Here is a 24,341-nt window from a genome sequence, read left to right as displayed (position 1 = left end):
AATGATGTGACTGTACTGGGGCGTGGCTGTCACACATTTTGCTTGGATAAGGTCATCAGCAACGAGAGTTGGGGATCTGCTTTGGTGGAGAGTGAAACAAAGATTGATGCTCTTGGGGTGCTGTGGAATGTTCTGGCTTGCCCCTGAATAACCCACTCTAAACAAATCTGGAAGAGTTGCACAGCCCCACCCAAAGTTCTCAGATGCACGTTGTCACTGGGTGGACCCTTTCAGTCCTAGGGTGAGCAATGCAATGCCAACCAGCACATCAAGGGGGCTCGTCTCAGTGTGTGTTCTTGTCAACAAAAACGTACCTGCCTTTCTAATTGCTTGAAACTGCCATCTTGTTTTGTGGTTAGCAATGAAAATGCTACCGTGCCCCTTTCTGAAAGCTGCTGTTGTGAGACTGTTTACATTATTAAAGATATAGAATGTTTTGAGGTTTCTGGAATAAAAAGCACTTTTTAATATGCAAGAGGAACCATGGACATATTTCCTTTCTTCCATGAAATATGCCTAGGCTGCTTCTATTCATATTAAACCAAGGATATGAATAAATCTGCCTAAATATTTTCTTTGGGATTGGAATCATTTTCTAAGTAAATCCCATTGGATGATGTAAAAAAATAAAGAAAAGAGAAAAGATGAAACAGTTAACAAAAAACCCTTCTCAGGGTTACAGAAGACCAAAAATTGTTCTGTTTATTTGTAAACTTGCAAAATATTTCTAAGTTTGCAAATAAAATAAACATTTTTCCATACAATTATTTTTGAAGTTACATCCAGCCTATCTCCCTAAAATGACAAAGCCAGGAAACAAAAACAAATATCTCTTCAATGGACTTGAAATTAGTCCACATTTATGTTTTTATTTGAGGGATGTGTTAGACTTTGAAAAAAACTACAAGTGGTAAATATTCAATTGTCATTAACAGATTTTTCTAAACTTTTGCTTTGCCTTTAAAAGGAAAAACAGTTACCGTGTATAAGATAATTAAAGGTTTAAAAACTGCATGTCTGTCTTTTAGTCACAGTGTTAATCATACGCCTTCTTGCATCATTTTCCCAGCCTTCAGTATTGCAGTCCTATACAAAAATCAAAGTTTTTCAAAAATTGCTTTTATAGTCAGGTTTTATCATTTTTTTTGTTGTTGTTTTGTTTTGTTGTTTTTCCACATTTTAATCTCTGTTAAACTCTACTTGTTTCAGAATTTATTGTGAGGATATGTAAAGAAAATTCACGAAGTTTCCCTTCCTAGGTCCAATGCATGATCTCACTTTTTACTGTTCAATTTTTATTAAATTTCTTTGCTAACTTAATGCTGAAAGATCTATAAGAAAACTAATTAAAAGCATATCACGTCTTTTCATTTGCAGAAAAAGAAAATCAGTGTTCTACATTCCTGTATGAGGGGGTCACATCATACATTCTCTTCCATTGTCTGGATTTTGAAAACATCTTTGGATGTCAAATTTTATTTCTTTTTTAGTAATCCTATCTATTATACATCAATAACTATACAAAATTCTATTGTAATTATGCAAATATGAACATATAATTATAAAAGTACAAAACAATTGCTATAGTCAGTGATATATATGTTTTCACTATTATATATATATATTATATATGTTTTCCCCTAAAGTCTGCCAATAAAAGAAAAAATTACTTGTTACAATCTTTAACATAGTAAGGAAAAGGAAAGGAGGACAAAATACAAATATCAAAACAAAAAAGTTTACAAAGAGATTTTCCTCTAAACATTTTGGGTGAAAACAGGCTTCCCAGTTAAAGTAATGAAATGTTATAGGTAGGAAATAACCCACTCTCTTTATATTATTCTTATGATAGGATTTCAGTCTATATCAGAATCAAATTATATTGTTATATCTCAAGCATTCTAAGGCATTGGGTTTCACCAGTGGGTGAGAGTGTGAAGTTTCTGTTCAGATTCACTGCAATATCTACATCCAGGGACTCCCGTGACCTCCCATTTTCAGGGGTAAGGGGCCTTTTGCCTTTTTTTCTTACTGACCTGCAGCTGCCCACGCTTTGCCCTTCCACCCTGCCCTGCTCTGACGTCCATTTGGTGGCACCCTTCCCGGTGTGTAACATAAGACATGCACCGATACTGTGTACCTGCGATTCTTAGGCAAGAAAGACCACGTCTGATTTGAGGAACTAGGAGTAGAAAGCAGTTGATTTGAGCCGTAAAGAATGAATAGAAGTATGACTCCTGGAAGATACTACAAGTAGAGGGAAAATGTGAGCAAAGTTGGAAATGTAGGAAAGGTCAGGATATATTGAGGGAAAGCAAACACGTCCAGTTAGGCGCTAGCCAAACCTTATAGGGTACAGGTTGGTGAATAGAGGTAGGTAATTCTAAAAATGCACGATACAACAAAATAGCTCAAGAACATTTACTTTGATTAGCTATTGAGAGCTTGTTTTGTGAGCAAGGGAGTCAAATTATGAAAGCTCCATCAGGGTGGTATCCTGGAAAAGAAATTAGTGAAAAAATAGATGAAGTCTATAGTTTAGTTAATAAGATTACACCAGTGTCAGTCTCTTAGTTTTGATAAATGCACCGGGGTTAAATAAGATATGAACAGCAGGGGGATCTCAAGGAGGGGTGTACGGGAAGGCTCTGTACTGTCTTTGCAACGCTTCTGAAAATCAGAAATCATTTCAAAATAAAAAGAAACAACAGCAAAACACCACAATGGGAATTTGCCTCCAACACAGAGCCTTTTACCTCAGGGGCATTTGGGGACGGTTTGGCTGTGGCTACAAGCCAAGCTACTAGAACAGAAGTAAAACTGTTGTTTTGCTGTAAGTTCTGGAAGTCTGTTTCCTGTGTCAAGAATCTTTCTTCCGGTAATTTCACCTGCTCCTACGGTCTGCTTCTTCCTGTGCTGGCCACATAAGGATGTATCTCTCAGCTGGAAGCTGAGGGCTGCTCTGGGACCCATGCCTGAGGAACAATGTGGAGCCCAGCTCCCTGGGACTTCTTTTCTTGCTTTCTGTTCCAGTTCTCCTGCTATCCCCTTCCATCTTGATGTCATTCTGAATGTTCCCTGTGGCATGAGATAAAAAGTAAGACATTTTTAAGAACGGTTGGCGCAAAATTTGAAAAGTGCTTATTTGAGTTCTCTGCTTTTAATAGGTGATTTTAAGTGTATCTCTCCATTAACCGTGTACCTGAGTTTGGGATTCTAGGGGCGACTGTGTTTCTGTCATTGGAAATATCTTAAATAGTCATCAGTGCAGGCTAAGAAAAGCTGACATTTTATCCAAAAATAATATAAACGTGTTTCGTCCATGAATACTTATATACAAAGAGTAGGACATGAGGAAATGCATAGCTTATGTGAGCTAACTGTCCAACGTTTGTTTTTAATTCTGCATATCTCCCATGTGCCATCTAAAAAGCCTGGGAATACAGAGCAATACAAGTCATAACAACTGAAATTTTTACAGTGTGCATATATTCTTTCTGCCAGTCTATGGCAGCCTGCTTTGTTGATGAACTTACCGTTACATTTCCTACAACAATCTGTTGTCCAAAAGTGTGTGCTAGATTGCTTGAGTTACTTAGTGACATTTATTGCGAAACGAATTCAGACACTTCCTATTTAGAAATATGTTTCCTGCTCTCCATGATCTCTTCTCAAAAAAACTGAGATTCTCTTACAGTTGACTTTAGCATAAGCATAATTTGGGTACCCTGGGCCAGTCTTAGATGTTGCTAGCTTCCACTAGAAGAGTGATCCTAATTTTTCAGATTGTCAAGGGAGAAGCAAGAGGCTTTTGGCCTTTTTCCCTTTCTCAAGTATTTTTCCTCATATTCTGGTAGCACTTAGGTTGCTCAGTTGCCAATTAACATGTGAGGGTTTGAACCAGACAGAGAAACCAAGAAAGAAGAATTGAGCCTTTCGGTTCTTCTTTGTTTCGTTTAATAGCAGCCCCAGAGGAAAAAAAGCAACAAGGTGTGGATCAATTAACTGCCAGGGTTTGTGACATGACTTTGGGGGGGGGGGGGGGTGCCAGCTGTGTGACCTTGGGCAAGTTACTTAACTCTCTGAACTTTTGTTTCCTCATATGTAAAAGGATAAGAATTGCAGCCAGATTTGCTTTTAGAATTTAGTGCGATATTGCAGATTAGCTCTTAGCACATTGTTTGGAATTTAGTAAGGACTTACTAATTAGCTTTTATTTTTATAATAATTCTTATTACATTTCCTATTCTTTCCTACCTCAAAAGTTCAACCATGTACTTCATACCACTGGCTGTACACTTAAAAAAGGTTAATATGGTAAATTTTATGTATATTTTACTACAATGAAGCAAACAAATAAACATAGAAAATTGGGGGTGGGGAGGAGTTTCAACAACTCCCGCCAACCAAACACAAAAATCACTTTCCAAAATAACACAACACACATCCGGGAGACCAGACAAAAAGAAAAATTATATTATGGAGAAAACACTGGACTAAGATGTCAGAAGACCTGGAATCTCCTTAATAACTTTGTGCGCTTGACCAAGTCATTACACCTTTCTGACCTCAGCTTTCTCCTTGGGAAAAGTTCCAGGAGGATTAAGGTAATAGATTGGTCTGTGTCACATATGAATTGGCATTATTGGGGCCAAAGTCCCTACTGCTTTTTATCCACTTCTAAGAACAGATCCAGGATGTTGTGGAGAACTGCAGGAAGTATCCTGCTCATAATGCATTTATTTGTTACAAAAACATCAGGACATTTCATAATGTACTCTGAAATATGCTCTGATAGATTCTGATTGACAGAGACTGGCTGGCTTGACTCAGTTAAGGGGAAATGTCCTGGACCCCAGCTGTTGTTCCATGGTCCATTTCCATTGCCCGTCGGCTGCCATCTTGTTCAGGGCACAGCCTCCACTCCCAAGGGCCCAAAGCCAAGAAGGAATTTGGGAAAATCACTGAATGAGCCTCTCCCCACAATCCAGAAGAACCAGGCCTCCCCAGAGTGTAAAAGAAAGATCTCTGAAATAGACACGAGGGGATCTGGGGTAATTTTAAGCATATGACAACTTTTTGGTACATCAACTTTCTAACCTGCAAAACCAGGAAAGTTGGGCTTTAGAATCTGCATGGTCTTCCCCTCTATGAGGTTGTGTTAACAAGTCCTTTGAAAATTTTAGGATCTTTTTCTGTGTGTTCTCCCAAATTTAAAATAATGATTATAGCTCTTGGCTTCATGGATTACCTTGGCTTCCTGCACCCCAACACCTACCCGCCCCATACCTTCCTTCTGTTGGCCCTTTCTAAGTCAGTATAAACCTTCAGGGGAGGGGACAGATTTATTTAGACCCAACACCACTACTGTTTAGAAAAATTTGGATTTACCTAAAACAATATAAGGATTTTTATAAAAACATCCACAATTTAGCTTTCAAATTCTAAAATGTGTTATCATTTGTCTTTTTGAAATTTGGAATGGTGAATTTCTCAAGTTTCCTTTTTTCTTTCTTTTTTTTTTTTAAATTCAGGGCCCCTCACATCTAATATAATGGATAGCATCATGCATTCCAGAAGGACCTTCCCATTTTAATACCTTTCCCAGGGTACCTTTTTCCTCTAGAAAACATCTGCTGGAAAGCAGCACTTACATACAACCTGTTGAGCAGCCCACATTCCCAAAACATCCTGAGACCATCTCAAAATGGAAAACGTCCTCGCACTGTTAAAATCACATACATGAGTCAAGTTTACTGTTTAAAAACATGATTTAGGGTTTTCTTTTTAATTATGCTTCCTAGCCTTTGAGACAAATGAAGGTCTCCATCTAATTCCCATGGAAAATTTCAAGTTTATCATTTCTGCTAAGTCCCCAAAATGGTAATGAATAAAGCAGAAGTCCTTCTTGACAGGAAGTGTATCTTTTGCTAATAAAAACTATATATTTATCGGGGTGTTAGAGCCATATTTTAACTTCCTCATGAAGAACAATTGTAAAAGGGACAGGTGACCAGGCAAAGGGTATCTAAAACTTTTTGGCCCGAGGTAGAACTTTTTTAAAGCTCCGTATCTTTTGCTGCTTGCAAATAAAATCCTCAAACTTTCTGCATTACCATAATTTCTTTCTGCACATTTACATCCCTGGGGAAAAGGGATGGCATGTCTGCAGGAAGGTGGTAGGATGAAGGAGGGTCCATGCTTTCATGTAGCTGACTCTCGCCCTTTAATCTTTTCCTGGGCAGAACACAGGAACGACTGAACAGGTGATTTTTTAACAAATCTGTGCTCCCTGGCCATCTAAAGTGACAATTGTACTTACGCTGACTTCCAGGACTCTCCTCTGCCTCCTTCCTGGTTTTTCTCCCACCTCTTACTGTAGGAGCGTCCTGCATGACTCAGTTCTGAGGCCCCCTCAGTCTGTGGCTTTAAAGACAATCAAAATTGATTCCCTAGGGATGTCTTCAACTCTGACCACCCCCACTGAGCTCCTACCCTGCTCCCTTCCAGATTCCCCATCTGTATGTGACGGGGCATCTCAAAGTGAACTTGTGCAAAGCAAAATTCTTAAACCTCCCCAAGTCATCGGCATTGCCCGTCTCCTTCATCACAATACCAGTCTTCCTCATCGCGGTTCATAGTTGCAGCCTTTACCCCCTGGATCTGGTCAAAACGAGCGGTCCTCTTCGATTCTTCCTCTTCCTTGCTCCTGTTCCTTGCTCAAGTAGCTCTGCTGGCTTTACCTCTATCTATTCCGCCTCTGCCCTCGTCTCACCCACGTTTGCTGTTACCAGCCTGGTGCAAGCCTCTGTCACCACTCATCCAGACTACTGCAAAATCTCAAACTTGAATTCTTACTCTCTGACTATCCATTTTCCATATAGCAGTTAACGCAATTTCTCTAAAATAAAAGTTGGATTACGTCAGTCCCTTCTTTCGATTTTCCAGTAGCTTCTCTCTGCCTTTGTTGTGACCTGTAAGACCCCTACCGACTTCTCCCAGGTTATCTCTTTCCCCTCTTTCTCTTTCTGTCCATGACCTTCTTTCCCTGCAAGGAACACACTAAGTCCTTTCCTGCCTTAGGGTTTTTATCCAGGTTGTTCCCTCCGCACACCTTTTGCCTACACGTAGGCCTCTGTATCATTATTCAGTTCTCAGGTAAAATGTCATCTCTGTGGAGAGGATTTCCCCGAACACCTTATCTAAAAGACTTCACCATACCCAACCTTCTATCTCAACACAGCGTTTTATTTTCTTTGTAGCAGTTCTCACTCTCTACGATTATTTATTTGCTTGTTTACTTGTTTATCATGTCTTTCCACCCATTAGCATCATGGCTTCCTGAGGTCTCAGATCTTGTTTATTTTGTTTGGTGCTGTTTCTCTGAAACCTAGAGCCAAAGATTCAGCAGCCACCTTATACAAAACTCCTTCCCTCCCCCCTCCTGTCCTGGTGTCACCATAAGACCTTATAACTTTGCATTTCCTTGAGTTCTCAGCATTCACAGTGAAGCAAATGTGCCTTTATTAGCTGAAATCTTTTGCAAGATGACTTGAAACCAGTTAAGAACAAAAGGGGGTCAGGAAATGTAGAGAGAGATATTGAAAGGGGAGATGAAAGAAAAACAAAAGGATCTCAGTTTTGCTGAGGTTTGGCCAGGCCAAGAGATAATCATGTAACATCAAATACCCTTTGTTAAAATAACAGAAACTTTGGCAAATTAAAACGGAGCTGCACCAGACTGAGTTATGGGGCTTTCTATCCTCAAACACATCTAACCTTGCAAAGTTGTGCTACCCTGTGCATCACCGATACTATTCAGTTCGGGAGAAAGTGCACATGTGCACACGATGACATCTCAGATTTGAGACAAGAAGGACTCTGGGTTCGCCTATGAGAAGCCAAGAAGAAGGACATGTTTTCACCAAATGGAAAAGACAGTTTGCTGGCAATTATAGATTATTTATTTCTGAAAGCAACCGGAACTCTAAAGGGGATTCCTACCCCAAAACTCATTCAAAGACTGGTCATTAATAATGGTCAATATTTCTTCATTCTCCAAATCTTGGAAGCTTTCCTCTTCTGCCAACCCAGAGCTCCTCTGAGTAAATTAAATGTAAATAGTCTCAGCAGGTGTCAGAATGAAAGGGGTGTGTTGACCCTGGCCAGTAGGGTCAAAAGTGACCAAAGAAAGGCTTAAGAGGCCTCTTTGCTCTTGTCATGTCCATCGTTATTTTTCATGTTTGCTGCCCTTTATCTCTTAGAACATTACCACCTCTTGTTGCAGCATTGTTTTCCCAGACATTCGGCACTTCCCAAGGCTTTCCCTATTGTCTGTTCCTTGGGTGTGCACGCGGTGTCTGCTTCAAGCGCTGTTTCACTGATACTAAGACAGCATTAATATGACAGAGAGTTGGTCAAACAGAAATGATACAAGCACTATCATTGTAATTCAGACACTCAATTCCCATTCAGCAGTAGATGCCGTCTTTGATGACTCACAGGTCATGAGCCTCATTCCTCGTCATCGGTCACTCTTGTTTTTGGGTCTGTGGATGGACTGCCACTTTCTCCTCTCAAGTACTTATGGCACTTTACAATGTTAAAAAATAAAAGGCTTCTGAAAAACTTTTATAATGTCTTTTGGAGGAAGTGATGGATAAAGAACACTGGAGAAGGGGGCCCTGTGTAGAATTCTGTAGCGTTCTACACTATGCAGAACCAAGACCACTGTTTGATGTTCAATTAAAGTTCTAGTAGATAACCAAGTTATGCCAAAAGTGTGGTGGGCTGGTGTCATGCAATACACTCTTCAGTCACCACTAATATTTCTTTCCCCTTCCGGAAGCTCCCTCCCTGTGATTGTCACATTAAGAGACTGGGAATATTGCAAAGTAAACATCTGGAAGCATTGATAGTAAATATAAGAGAGGAATGCTTTGCTGAACCAGCCACAGATCAGGAAACCCTAATCTTATCAGGGGTCCTGGACCATAATTCCATAGTCTGTTTAGATGGTGTTATGTTACTGCGAACACGTATGTTTTATTTCCATCCATTGTAGACATCCTGCTTTGGAAGAGCCACTATAGCTGATTTTTAAAGGTTTGATCATTTTAGGGCAGATGGCTATACTTTTTACCTTAAAAAATACGAGGTAAAAGAAAGTCACAGCTCCATTAGAGCCTGAACAGCAGGGAAAATGCACTTATATTTATATTTGTTTTCTTTTTTATTATTTAATTTTTTATTTTATTTTTATGTTTCTGTGACCACAGGATGACCAGCTGGAATTCAGTCTTTCTTGAAGTGTAGCCTGTGGCTCACTAGCTTCAAAATTTCTAGGGAGTTTTGCTTAAATACATTTACTTAGGGTCCATCTTGACAGTTACAAACTTTGTGGCAGTACCTGGAGATTTGTATTTTAATCTATTCTCCGAAGATTCTTAGGTACACCCAGTCTGAGAACCAGTGAGCTAGAAAAAAAGCTTGTGTCTGCTGGTTGTAGTGCCGGGCCAGGGGTCAGCCTTCAAGGCACTGAGATGCATCCATATGTGTCTGCTTTTATTTACCTGTCAAAGACCATAACTTGAAGCTTAATACCAAAAAAAAAAAAAAAGAAAAAGAAAGCATGTTTGTGTTTCTTGAGGACTTTTCACCTGGGGTCCATGGTTAAAAGGAGGGTTCACAGTTCAATAAAATTGTTGTTTGAGAAAGGTATGTTCCCACACCAGTTGAAAAGCACGCTTTCTAGTTTGGGTGAGTGCTAAAAGAAAGGAATTGGACACTCAGGTGGGCTCAGGTGGTGCTCGACTCTCACTTTCCTTCCTATTTCTACTGATATCAGAGGGATTCTAAAGTTGATGAAGAATGAGAAATTTAGAATCTTTTACTTCCAAACCCAAACACCCCTGGGCCATCATAGCATCTATATTCCCTCTCCTAGAATAAACAGGACAAGACTAAGTTATTTATAAATCATACACTACTCCACTTCTGGAAATTAGAAACATATGCCAGTACATATGAAAGTGTCGCTGTGATCGTTTTCTTAACGTTTAAAGCTGACTTCCAGCAGAAGGCAGGATTAACTGCACCTTTCTATCGGGGATTCTGGTGTAAATACAGATATCACAGTCATGTACGGGCCTGAGACGGACAGTAGAATGTGGAAGTGGGTTTGGAAACCAAAATATTATGTCAGCAGTTTTCTCTTTCATTTATTCTTCCTTATCAAAACCAACTTTTTAACTCAGGGGCTCTGTTCATAAAAACATAGATAATTTCATTTGGAAGGCCCAAGAGCTTCATGTTTGGGGGTTAAAAAAAAAATTCCTCTCATCCCCTCTAGGCAGAAGTGTTGGAGGGCTCATTCTCCTTGCAGAACCCTCTGAATAAATCAGTGCTGGTGAATTTTTCTGCTCAGAGGAAGGGGAGATCAGTTTTAAACACACACAGAGCCTACAGCTGGACTCTCTGTGAAAAGAAAAGAAACCACAAATATGATTCCTGAATGTAAGCCTTCCTTTTTATTTCTAATGCCCTTGAAATCTCTTCAAATTCATTCTTACTTTTGTAGTTGTGTGGTTTTTTTTAATTAAAAAATATTTAACGATGAAAACAGCCAGTAGATATATTTTCAGGGCTACTATCCAAACAAGTAAGTAATCTTTTTCAGAAAGCCTTTTTGTACAACTACAAAGTATTTGGGGCCAATATTCAGGAAAATAAAAAACACCCCAATGGTTTGAATTTCTAATATGCAAAGAGGTAACAATCCAGATATGACTTCTTAGCAAATGATGACCAGGTTCTGGCAGGCCCATCAAGAAATGAGGAGACCCATCAAGACGGACTTGTCGGTGTTGGTTCAGAGTGCAGCCCCTGACAATATTTCAGGTTGTGATGGGGAGGTGCTGGAGGCCAGATGAGTGGTGGGAGGCATGCAACACCATCTTATAACCTGAGACAGGTGACCTACAGTTCTTATATTTTGGTGTTATGCCATAAAAAGGGTCTGTTCTTCTGTGCCTCTCCTCAGCCCTCCTCCTCTGGAAAATCTCTCACCAGATCCATGAAGCTCCTAAGATCCACAATGCCCATCCTGATTGCTGGGGCCCAGAACGCTACTTGGTCTGGACACACGGATTAACCCAGGTCACCAATAGCCAATATGGAAGGCATTAGTGTACTGATGCAAAATAGTGAGGGTCATGGTCACATCCCTGACTTTGGCGTTAGACAACTTTTAGTGCAAGTCTCGGCTCCACGAGGTCCTTTAGGCAGATTGCTACATCGCCTGAGTGAGTTTCTTCATCCATAATATGGGGATAATGAAAGTGTCTATTTCATAGTGTTACTGAAAAGATTGAAAGGAATTAATGTTTGCGGGACACCTAATACAATGCACAGCACAGAATATGTGCTCAATAAATGACATATGTAGGCATATATACCAGGGGAGCCAAAAAAGTATACAAGTGGCCACTTTGGTCAGCGTTGCTCAAGCAGTAGTTCGCTGTAATCAGAAGTGTCTGGACACCGATGGTAACAACGTTGAGCACCTCTTGTAATTGCAAAAGTCAAATGTGACTTGTATTCATCTTTTGTTATTGGTATATATTGAGTATTACAACTTTATACAGTTTTCCTTTCTTAAGATGTGCATACATTTTTTGGCACCCTCTGTATATTCATGTGTATGTATAACTGTAAACATATATGTATGCATGTATATACACATATATGTATCTATGTTCAATAAGACAATTTTTTTATAATAGCTACAAAACATGGACAAATACAAATTTTTACAAATTCTAACAGAGAGAATGAGAAGGCCATAATCTTGATGTTTCACACAAGTGACAAATACAGGAGGAAAAAAATAGAATGGCAAGCAAAGGATATGAAATTGAGAAGAAGACTGATGAAAGTGGTACTTGCGTGGAATAGTTTAGTCCATTGCAGGCATCACTCCCTTCCCCCCAGCTGGCCAGGTAGGCCCAGAGCATCTCCCGATGTCATTTTACTCATGAGTACACAGAGGGTAGTAAGTCTTCACCACCCAGTCCAGGGCCTGGACTAAGGGAAGCAAGTGGGACACCCACAGCTCAACATCTAACGCGGTGCTCACAGTCAGGGTTGTGTAATTGCCGCCTTGTACTTTCATGCCCCCCCAGGGTAAGGACCTCCTTAAATTTTGCTCTCTCAGCATCCCATTTGCTCCACCCTCAACTGGCTCAGTCTTTGTCTAAATGGACAGTGGGTTATAACCACGGGTATCCATAGAGCCTGCAGCAGGGGCCTCTTTCTCTCACTTCATCAGTCACCTACCTCTCCCGAGTGGTACTGCTCCTCGGCCAGTCCTGTTCAGCTGTTCTGCCATGTCCTGGCTCCACTTACCACCAGAACATGAACATGGTGCAGTCTGGCAATACCATTAGGCTTGGATCCTAGGTGTACATCTACCTACAAAGGTTTGAACTGGCTGTCCTCCACCATTATTGGTTGTGTTCTTCCTGTAGTCCCAACCCTGAGTTGTAGGGACTTCTGGTTAGAACTGACACCAGCATTGCTTTGGGGGTGTATAAGTTCTGCTCATAGTCTCCCTTTCCTTAGGGTGGCTCAGCAAGCATGCGACGAGCACCTCAACCAATTGGAGAATGTCTGTTCCTCTCACCTCAAGTTTCAATTCCCTTGATGCTTCCTGTAGGAAACTGGCAAAAATAGTCTAGTGTTATCTGCCCTGATAACCGCAGGGTGCTCATTCTGGCATCGCTGCCATCTGGATCCAGGAAAGGGGGAACAAGAAGCCCTTCAAGGACAAATGGCACAATGCAGGGATGGAGAAGCCCAGCCAGTAGATTTCCTAAGATCGTCCTATGACTCCAGCTTTTCTCGATGCTCCTGATCTTAAGGAAGCCACAGAAAAAGTGTGAGTAAGCGTGTCAAAGGGAAAGGGGACTTTTAAGAGGGAAAATACTCAGGGAACACCGACCCACCTATGTGGCCACCACTCCAGGGTCAGCTACCTTTCTTGAGGTCCTACTGTGTGTGAGTCAGGCACTTGCTGGGTACAAAAGATACTGAGATTGATAAGCCCAGTCTCTGCTCTGAAGAAACTAATGACTCCTGAGGAAGACAGGCACGGAAATGGGTACTTCCATAATTGGCTTATTGCTGGGATAGAATCTGGTTCAGGATGCTTCGGGAGCCCAGAGACATGGACACTTCTACCTCAGCCTGGTGGTCCAGCAAGGCATCCATTGAGAAGGTAATGCCTGAGGTGAGGAGTGTATTCCTTCATCCACTTACTCATCTATTCAGCAAATAGTCATGGAATGTCAACTGCCTTTCACACACTGTGATAAGTTCGAGTCATACATAGCGTACACATTTTAAAGATGGAGAAGTTAGGGGGAAAAACCCTGTAGCAGACAGAATCAATGATGCTATTTTAGGGTTATTCAAAGTGCTCTTCTAACCTGCCAATACCTACCCCTAAGGCTTCCTGATGCCTCCATCACTGGCGATTCATTCCTTTGTCTGAGTCACATTCAACATGGCCACTTCAGAACTTTAATAACAGGTTTGACACAGGAAAGGCCAGCAAGTCGCCTGAGGGTACTTGGTGCCAGGGCTGGGATGCAGGAGTTGTAGAAGCTACAAGATAGAAAGAACCAAGAGCTGCGCAGTCCTTGTTTACTCTCTGGGAGTGCTTGCCGGGAGCTGGCGCTGGCAGGCTCGACCATCTAAACCAGCCAATCCCCCACAGTTCAGGATATATGCTGCACGGGTTCAGCCGGGCAGCCCCTCAGCCTCTGTCCACTGTGAAAACACGGGACACCCAAGTTGAAGGGAATGCTGAATGACAGCACGTGGGTGTGCAGTGGTCTGTGACCGGAAGGTTCGCTGGAAGCAATTTACAGAGGAGGCCTTAGAAAACCACCTGGCTGGTTATTGTAAATTAAAAAAGGAAGAGATGCCACTTTTTTCTGAATAATTTTTAATACTAGGTTTATGGCTGGGCCCATGTGATAGTCATTACAGCTTATTTAACTCTGAAATTATCTGGCCCCTCTAACTCCACTGGGACTATGGGAATTATGGGTTAAATTTTAAAAACAATGTCTGAAAGAAGATGATATGCTTTTCCTTGAGAAGAATAAATTCAAACCCTAAAGAAGAAAAAAACAACAAACAGCTTTCTCTAGGAAGGATGGTTATCGTTTCTTATATTTGCTGTGTGTTTCCATAACGTGTTTGAGCTCAGAAATTCACCCAGGCGCACACAGGTTACTTTCATCGGCTGTTGCGTCCTTCAGTCCTGAAGTCCAAGTTATGCCTTTCCTTGTGGGTTGTTTTGGAGGTCATCCAAACGCGTTCTGAACTCTGGGCTTGAATCTCAGAGGTTTCCACTTCTTTGGAGCCGAACATCGTCAGGAGCTGGGAGTATGTGAGTTACATGGAACAGCTGCGTGGTACCCACCACCCTCTCCCCAAGGATGACATGCTCTGAGGAGGGTGTTGTAAGCATTCCTGAACAAGCCAGCTAATCTGGAGGCCTCGCCTGTTGGCTGGGGGCTACTTCTAAGAAGGCTCCCACTGGAATTACGGCATCTTACAACTCCTATCTGCAAAGCCCCCCCTTCTTCAGAAGAGCAGTGAGGACATGGAGGCGGCTTTGGGGAAGAGGCGACAAGAGGGCCAAATGGGTGAAAAAGGAAGCTCTGGAGTCTGAGAGGAATTTCCTTTTGGGAACAGGATATTCTCTATCATTAGCTGCTCACAGGAAGGAAAATGGGAAAGCACAGTTTCTTTCAAGGGGGCGAAATCCAGCAGCCAGTGAAAATGCCTGATTTGGGATGGCAGGGGGCTGGGGCGGGGGGGGGGGGGGGGCACACTCACGTTCAGACCAGCAAGTGCAAATGTAAATACTCAGACACTCAGACCCCTCTGAACTCTGAAATTGATTCCAACTCAGACCAGCTCTCCAAAGAAGTTTTATTGGAATGTCCATGTGTCCTGGCACATTGTGGACTTAACAGCACCGTCACCAGATACAGGGCCTTGGAGTCTGGCTGGGTTCTAGAAGCACCAAACCCACTGGCCACATCACTCCCTGATCAGAGGCACACTCGCCCTTCCTCCTCCAGACAGGAACAAAGATGCTGGTGTATGAGCCGTCAGTGCCTGCCTATGGCCAAAGCTGTCATCTCCTCTGTGACTTTCCAAGGGAGGCACGGGAAAGATACCTTTCCATAATCTTTATCTACAGCACAGGGTCTCTTTTACCTCCTTCATAAAAAACAAACAAACAAAAAAGCAGGGGGCCACTCACTCTCAAGCAGTTTAATCCAGCCCCTCTGACCTAGTCTAAGAAAAACCCCAGAGAGAGCATTTTCCCACTGAGGTTACAGGACGATGTCAGTTGGGAAAACTCCACCACATATCCATTGTGATATGCCTAAAAAGAATAACGTAAAGAAGACGTTGAAATATGAAAACCAAGGCAAGTTGTGGGGTGTAGAGAACGGAAAATGAAAGTCTTTAGCTTTATATTAACCAGCACGGTCAGTGGCTCTTATAAAAAGGAGAAAGTAGCTTATACACAATCTTGTCAACCTGCCTTGAAGTAGAAAGGCTCGCAGGAGCGCATGAAGGTTTTGTTTTATTTATTCCCTGCATCAGAAGAAAAATCAATAGCTGCTTGGCGAGTCAGACGTAAGTGAGTTATACAGGCCACTGACACGGCGGACCCGACTTTATAACAACCACATTTGCCGCTGTCAGGCCACGGGCTTCAGTGGCGCCAGCTGTAATTACGGCTGATCACCTCTAATTCAGAGCTGCCTGCCTTGATAAAGGTGTCACTGGAGCAACTGTGGCATCAGCGTCAATTGGGGATGTCACGCTCCAGGGCAGACAGCTGGAGGAGAAAGCTCTTCCCCACCCCAGCTCCCAGGGTCAGGGAGACTGTTGGGCAAACCTTACTTTTTTTTAACTCTTCACCTTGAGTGTTGATGTTCCCTGAAGCTGTGATTCCAAGGGACTCAGACTAACAACCCTGTGCCCTAACAGCAGATATCTTTAATAAGCTAAGAGACGTCTCTGAAAGCAGCTTGTACAACTTCGGATGCAAAGAGACAAATGTCTGTATCACCTACTTGATTCACTGGTCATAAAAGAAGGGAGAGGCAATAGACTGTGGCAAAAAGCTATGATTATTTTTTAAAAATAAATGAATCTCAGTGCCATGACTTTCTTCTGCTTTTGCGGTGTTAAAAAAAAAAAAAGAAAAGAAAAAAATTTCTGGTGAACTTCCCATTTTTTAAAAATTTTTCTTTCTTTTTGAAAGCGGCATGAAGGGTGAGGGGAAGAGAAAACGGAGAGATGATAGAGTTAAAAAAGCCATACTAACAAAGCAATCAGGTGTCTGGACTGTTCTAGGTAAAATCCTGAGCAAGAGAGGTGTAAAATGGGGGGTGTAGAATTCCACAATTAAAAGGGCTTCACTGTCATTTGTGAAGGATAATGTTTGACCCCCCCCCCAACCCAACACCCCCAGGTTGTTTTGCCTCACCCTATAATTAAAAAAGAGACACACATACTGTTTGTTCTCTCTGCATCCTTTTAAACTCACAGACAGCCACACAGCAGTAGCCCGCCCCACCCCCCCAGCAAGTGCAGGAACAGACAGCCTGTCTTCATTTACTGGGGGAACATAATCTAATTCTCCCTCTTGGTGGACAACTCACCTGCGAGTGGGGGGCGCTAACTTTGTCAGAAAGACAAAGTTTGTGTTTGGCAACAGGGGTCATTTTCCCTTCCTCACCGAAATGAGTGACCAATATGTGCCAACAGAGAAGTAACTGTGATTTCCCAGTTCTTGGTGGCTCCAGACGCAGGCGCGTGTTTGGCCCAGAAGTGGGTTTGCCCTTGCTGACAGGGGGGTCAGATGTGAGAAATCTCTGGAGACCTGGTGGTTGGCATTCAGCATCAGAAAATCCCATCCAGCTCCAGGGAAAAAAAAACCACAAAAACGGCCGTGGGCCTCCACGAAAACCGTGTCACCTGGTTGGAAACGTCAGCCTGGGCTACTGCCCTGTCTTGGTTCTTCATTCATACTCAGTCCTTCCAACCTGTTCAGTTTCACCCATCTCTGCATGTGTCTCCATTGCTATTTCCCTTTCTCCAAACACACAGGCATTATTTTATTAACCAGTGGTTTTTTTTTTCCTTTTTGTGTTTTATTTTATCGGAACCAGTGGATCCCTGCCAGCAGAACTGCCGGTCCCTCTCAGAGTCCGAGGCAGCTGCTGGGCCATCCGAAGGCGGCACTGTTTCCCCCTCTGTTTACACGTTTCTAAGGGCAATCACAACGCGAAGGCTCTCGGAGTCTGGAACTCGGCCTGGGGCTGTTTTGGTTACATTGAAGTTTTTGCTTCAGTTCTGCCAGATTTAAATGGTGACTTCACCAGCATTGAGCTAAAAAGGAGAAGGGGGAGGAGGGCGAGCCCAGGAGAAAGAGAGCAAGCGAGAGGAGAGAGAGCCAGAGCTTGGCGCTAGAGAAGGGCCAGCGCATTACATCATCGCTTGGCCTGGAATCAAGTGGGAAGGATGTGAGTCACTCAGGCTAGTTAAGCTTTGGCTCAAATTCTACACACACTCATTCCAGAGCTCTCATGTTCTGCACCTCAGGAGGGAATTCAGCCTCAGTGATGTCCATGAGGTTTGTTTTTAATTTTATTTTCTTTTTTCTGATTTTATACTTTTTTTTTTTTTTTTTTTTGCCCTGACCGCCTTCTTTTCTTGAGACTTCATCCTCCTCCTCCTGTTCTCTCTCTTCCCCGTCTCCCCTTTCTGCCCGTCTTTGTTTCTCTTCTTCTTCCTTCTCCTCTTTCCCCAGCCCCTCCGCTCCTCTGGTCCGGAGGAGGCATTTCTTTTCACTTTGATAAGAGTTTTTGTTCTAGTACCGCGACCTGAATGAGTTGAACCGAGGCCGGGTTGGGCAAAACAAACAGAGCCAGGCAGAGCGACAGGAGCAGAAAGGCCACAAATAAAAAGCGAAGCGAGAAAGAGCAAACTCGGGCGAAGTTTCTTTGCTGCGGTGTCGCTCCTAATCGGAGGAGACAGGGAGAGAGTTAAAATGCAGGAACCAATCGCTTGAATGGTGATGTAATGCAAGAACCTCAGGGCAGTTAAGTAATGTGAGATCGAGGGGGTCAGGGTTGCAAAGCATTTACCTGCTCTCAAGGGGTTTTCAGTTTATTATCAATTGCAGTGACTGTAACTGGCTTCAGACTGCAATCTCTAATTATTCACAGACACCCCTTTTTTTATCTTTTATTATTAAAAGTAAAACTATATTATGATACTTAAAAAAAAAACATGATATTATCACAGCTGTGTATTATTTTCCACCAGGATTCTCTCTCTCTCTCTTAAGTGGCTCAAAAAACGTTTGGCTTTTCATACAAGGTCAAAGTGAAGTGACGGTGGGTGTTGGGGGTAGCTTTTGGAGTGTAACTGGTGAATTGCAAGTGCCGGGAAAACTATTTGGTGTATTATGTTGAGGATGAAGGGCTGTGCCGTTGCGTTTATTACTCAGAATATAATGTAGATTTTTGAAAAGTAAGGCATATATGAGCCTCAGAAGTAGCAAAGTCTTTCACCTATCATTTTAGTTCATGTGAACGGCGAATGTGCAATTTGCTTGAGAATTTTAATGTTCTGTTGTTTCACGTGACAATCAACTTAATCCAGTGCTATCTTGAAACCTTTTCTGTTCTTGAATTAATGCTAAATTGATCAGCTGCGGTTGTGGGAGGGAGGACGATGAAAACTTCTTGATTGGTTGGTTTAGAAACAGCTCGTTCATATTTGTGAGTAAGGAATTAACCCAAACTAAGTTGAGAGAGGGGCAAGTGACATTCTTGATGCTTTAAGGATCTAGTGTACCCAGAGAGATTTTTACGTTGTGACCACGTTTCTGTGTGTTTTGTAAAATATAGTTAAGTGCTGTGATGCACTGCCAGGGCTGACTGCTTTCTGAAACCATGCGACATTATGGATAGTTCTAAACTGAAGCTCTCTGCAGTTAGGAGCCAGCCACTCAGCCCTGACTCTTGGCTACTCTGAAACTTCTCAGGCTCACTTAGCCGAGATCTTCATACAGCTGGATGCATCCTGAAGCATGGGGCACACACCTGCTTATTGAATGCGTGATTGGGGTGTAATTAATCTTGGCTTTTTATGGATCTTCTCCACTCTCTCCTTTTTTGGGGCAGAGATGGAAGGGGGAGGGTAGTCAGAGGTAAATTTTGGAATAAACAGCCTGATGTGCTGAAGGTCAAGAGTGCCAATCCTGATGACCTTGAACAAGTCACTGACACCATCTGGGCTTCATTTTAAAATGAGGGAGCAGGTGAGCTGGGCTGTAAGCCCCTCCTTCACATGTGGGACCAGTCTGAGATAATCTTGGAAGTCCCTTTCAGCTGAGAGTTCTGTGTCTGTCCCTGTTCTATAAAAGTATTGCTAAAAGGTATTTGGTATAGCTTTTCAGAGAAAAGTACATTTGAAATCAAGATGAAAAGAAATGAATGGGGAGGGTGAAAAGGAATATGTCTTCCCCGTTTTGAAGGTTGGTTTTGGGGCTTCCTTTTTGACCTGAAGACTTCTTTTGTGGTGAAATTCTTAGTTTTCAAATGCTACCTGCAAGGAGTCCCCAGTGAGAGATAATTACGTAGGTGAGTCTGTCAAAAGAGTGGCAGAAGAGGCAAGGGTCCATTTTATTTACCTACCCAGGAAACTTTTCTAAAACATCCCACATGTCCCTTAGATGCATCAAATTGTGCTAAAAATGCAGAAGACATGTATGCTTCATTCGCTTATGATGCAGAACCGTATTTGTAATGAATTTATTCCCCCCCAAGACAGCATGACTCCTTGATATGTTTCTGTAATTTCACGTAAACTTAACTTTTTAGATGAGATTGAAGGCAACATTTTAAAACCTTCAAAGCACATGAAAGGCAAAACGATATGTGCTCGTTAGAAAGATAATTTTCTCAAACAATATCCCTATTCTTAAGCCAAATTCCAGGGTCGTAGCCTTATTGTAAAGTATGTATTCGTGGACCCAGCTCCATTGTGCGTAGGGAAGGATGACAGCTCTGCCTGTCTGTGGGGGTGGGGGTGGTGGGGAGTTACCAAGAGCTGAAATGAAATCAGTGGTGAAGGTTATTAGTCATTGGGCAAAGTTTGATGAGTGCCAAGTGTGTGCTTGGGACTTTTCAGGAATAAAGAGGGCATGATATCTTTTTTTAGAGCATTACAATTTATGTTGACTTGGCTGTGACTTGCTCACCCATAATCAGAAATGTCCTGCTTGTGACTGACAGAAAGGCAAAGCAAGGAGCGTGATCCCAGGTCAGACTTCAGTTACCCCACTTCATCCCCACAGTAAACTAGAGGGATACGAGTCCTTAGCTCCATTCTTCGGTGATTGTTTTGCTTTCTTTGGAGTGTTTTTGTTTGTTTGTTTGTTTTATTGTTGTTTTTTAAATTGAATTTTTAATTGAGATAATTGTAGACTTATGTGCAGTTATAAGAAATGATACAGAGAGATACTGTGTACCCTTTCCCCACTTTCCCCAATGGTAACAAGTTGCAAAATCATAGTCCAGTATCACAACCAGGAGATGCCGTTGGTACAACCCTCTGCCATTATTCAGCTTCCCCACTTCACTTATACTGACGTGTGTGTGTGTGTGTGTGTGTGTGGTTTTTATCAATAGGAAACCTGAGGGTCAGACTTGCTATAGTTCACACAAGCTCTAACCCCTTAAGTTCAGCCCACACTAGGTCTAGTTCACCATCACTGACAGACTTTCCAGCACCATCATGACGATCAGGGGCCTGATGTCTGTACTTGTCATGGGGAATCTTGATGACATTGTCCATGTTTTATACTCCCTTGGGACATGACCTGAGTGGCAGCTTTGCTCTCCATAGGGGTCCCTGGGGCCATGCCTCACATGTTAGTATGTGAAGGGGGAGGCAAGGCTTTGAGGGAACAATAGAAGAGGCACATAGCTATTCCCTCTGTATGCCAGGCACAGAGCAGCGGAATGTCAACTGTCCATGCCTCAGCTTCACCGTAAGCCAGTGCTGAACTCAGCGTTCTTCCTCTTGCCCTCACATTTTTTCCCTTGTGGACACACCTATGGCATGAAGAAAGGGGATGACACCAGGAAGGGAGGCATCTATTGATCAGATAAGCAGTGTGTGGCCTCCTGAAAAGAGCATCATGGCTTTTGGGATCAAAAGGCTTGGGTTCAAATCACTCTTCCACTTACTAGTTCTGTAACTTTGGCAAGCCACTTAACTTGTCTGTGCTGTAGTTCCTATCTTTTTTGTGACATGAGGACAACTGAACCTGTCACGTGGAGTTGTGAGGGGTGGAGATACGTGGTAAGGCCCGTGGCATACAGTGAGATGACAGGAACTAAGCCTTAGCTGCTGCCACTGTGAAGATGGCTGTACGGGATCCTCCCGGCGGAAGTCTCTGCAGCAAGTGACTGATTTCAGACTCTCACAGGGCATCTTGTTCCCAGCATCACTTAAGCTTCTTCCTTCTCTAGCCTCACTTCTCTTATGCCTTTTTCTAATTCAGAAAATCAAGCAGGGTCTGAGATTACGTCAGGTACTAGAAACAGAAGTAAAAATACCATTCTCATTAAAGTGAGGCGAGAACTAGTACTGATAAAACCTGCCAAATTTCCAGTAACCTGAGTGGAGGGAGAGATGCAAACAATACGGGTTGGAAAAAAAGACCCTGTGTCCCCATTCATGCTCAGCTGTGGCTTTGTGAATGAGAAAATGAAGTGAAATGGACATGAGTGAATTCAGTCGTGAGAACTGGATTCCATTCCTGGCTTGACGAAGAGAAGTTTGTATTTGCCGTCCCATGTATATGTAACGCAGGTCTTTAGTGGGGTTAGGCTACCTTTTAAGCTTTCTACCGCCTCTCATATATCTTTTCTGGTCATAAAAATGATGTCTTAGAGATTGAAGAATAAGGGATTTCCAAGGTGGCAAGGGGGAAAGTGTTATGATGGTGAAGTTGGTGGAATTATGTAAGAGCGATGGGGCCCGAGGCTTTAATCAAGTGTTCCATTCTAGGATCCCTGAGTCTAAGCTGGAAATGGACGCTAGGCTGTCTCAAGCTGCAGGGTAAAAATATCATCTCCGATTTGACTTAGTATGCATTAGTCAGGAAGGCCAGATGAAGGGGCGGAAATTCACGTGGACTTGAGGGTAAGTCCTGTCGTGTGCCTGACAGAAAGTAGGGTGGGCAAATCTGGAATTGCACTTACAAAAAAGAAGAAGAAGTGGATGAAAGATGGACTTCTCCTTTCTGCTTTCTTTTCATTTGGTGTTCTGGGCTTCTGACCTTCCAAGGGGACTCATGGCGTTGAATTGCAGATGGATGTATGAACGAGGAGTTGAGGCAGCCGTCACAGCACCAGGATGTGGGGAATAGCCAAGAAAGGGAAGGAAAAGGCGTGGCATTGATCAATGTGGGCCAGGCCAGTAAAACTTCTGTGGTCCAAATGTAAGTCTGTGATTTTTCAACAGACTTTGCGAGTCTGATGAAAATGCATGTGGTGAGCGTTGGCGCTTTCCGAGGTGTGTAGTTCATGAGTTGGGGTTGCAACAACAGCAAGTTCCTTGCATCCTTACATCCTTGAAAACTGAAACTGACTTGTCTTAGCACTCCAAAGTCCACTGCATAGTACACAGACACTTTATAACAAGCCCATACATCTTTCCTTCCTGTATGTACCCTGGCAGGGGAGCTCACTTAATGATTGATGAAGCACCACGGTCCCCAAGAAGAATTCATCAATACTTCACGATCGCTGTGGAGAGTGCGACAGTAGTTACACAATAGCCAAGGCTCATCTAGCTATCAGCAGTCTTCCTTTTCTCCACATGATACCAAAAATTGAATTCTACCTTATCATTTTGTTCTTTGCCGTCTGGAACAACTGAAATAGAACTGGAGGTGTCCAAAAAAGCAAAGCCTGGAAAAAACAATAAGGCTCCAAACGAATGCCAAGGTATCTATTAATGCATAGACTCAATCACTCATCTTAACAGGAGATGGAAAATGGGGCCAAGAGGCTATGTGTATAAGCTGGAATGCCCACCGTGAGTTACTGTGTTTTAGGAGCCTGCGAACTTTTTTTTCCCTTTTAAACCAAAGATCTTTAAAAAATTATAATCATGTTGAGCTGGCCACATGTGCTCACATGGCAGAGAGGCCAGCTGGTCCTCTCGTAGCTTTGTGGGCTTGGTCACCCACTTGGCTCTGCCCCTTGCCCTCAGCGGGGCGTATCACTGCTCAAGGAAGGTCTGTAAAGCTCACTCAGCTCCTTTACAAAGGTGGAGCCTGTGTATTCGAAGTCAACATGGCCCATGTGATTGTGCCGTGTGACTTGTTGTGGAGTCAGATTGATCTGTGTGCAAACTCTGGCTTTGCCACTTGCCAGCTGTGTGATTTTGGACAATCTGTTGACAGTTTCTAAACCTCAGTTACTTCATCTATGAAATGGAATCTGTGAGATGGTGACTATCATGCACTTAGCAGAGCAAATGTTGAGTACATGTTAGTTATTTATGAATGGGACCAGGTGACATTTTGGGAAAGTGTTGGGCATCGACAATGTAGAGAGAAGTACTGTCCGTTAGCAGTTCCTTCCCAGAAAGGTAGACTGAGTCACAGAATTTAGGTGAGACTGTGAGGAGAAAGAGAGGTGGGTATAGAATCATAACACTGGCTCTGTACTGTATGACCATCTCTTCATCGGTCAGATAATTAGCTTTAATCTCTCACTTTAAATCAGTTTATTTCAGCGCCAAGAAGACCCATGTCTTTTTTCTCACCCTTTTATTTAAGTAGTAGGTTTCTTTTTTAGACAGCCTTAAATAAATTTCCTTTTGCATGTGCCTCTTCTTGACCTTCTTATTTATCTTAATACTTCAGTCAGCTCAGCAACACTCTGCAATAAAGGGCTGATCCCCTTTAATTCCTCTGGAATTAATCATAATGACAGCAATTATAACAAACCCATTTAGTATAAATGCAGATGTAAATTACTTTTGCATTGCATTTTACCTTTAGTTTTGCTCTCACCAGCATCTACCCAAATATGGATTCCACAGGGGCTTCTCTAGCCAGATTATTTTTCTTAATTCAGATCTTGCCCTAGCTCAGTCCATGACTGCTTGTTGCCATTTCCTTCCATCCAGGGCAGAGAGGAAGCGCCAGT

The 24,341-nt window shown here is 42.5% G+C and overlaps 1 protein-coding gene across 3 annotated transcripts in view; it reads left to right on the top strand.

Moving 5' to 3' along the window:
* CREB5 (cAMP responsive element binding protein 5) overlaps positions 1–24,341 on the top strand; it is a 379,499-nt gene that overhangs the window by 234,581 nt on the left and 120,577 nt on the right. Inside the window, exon 1 of one of the 3 annotated variants that reach the window (XM_019726166.3) lies at positions 17,586–17,734. The exons of the other annotated variants lie outside the window; for them this stretch is intronic. Within the exon in view, the coding sequence (XP_019581725.1) occupies positions 17,688–17,734 (47 nt within the window). The 5' untranslated portion in view covers positions 17,586–17,687. Of the gene's footprint in view, positions 1–17,585; positions 17,735–24,341 lie in introns of those variants that run through there. 3 annotated transcript variants of the gene reach the window in all.

Source organism: Rhinolophus sinicus, chromosome 4 (assembly GCF_057876585.1).
Source record: "Rhinolophus sinicus isolate RSI-liver-muscle chromosome 4, RSI-T2T, whole genome shotgun sequence".
NCBI lineage: Eukaryota > Metazoa > Chordata > Mammalia > Chiroptera > Rhinolophidae > Rhinolophus > Rhinolophus sinicus.
Note: the sequence above shows the minus strand (reverse complement) of the source record. Positions and strands in the feature narration are given on the sequence as shown.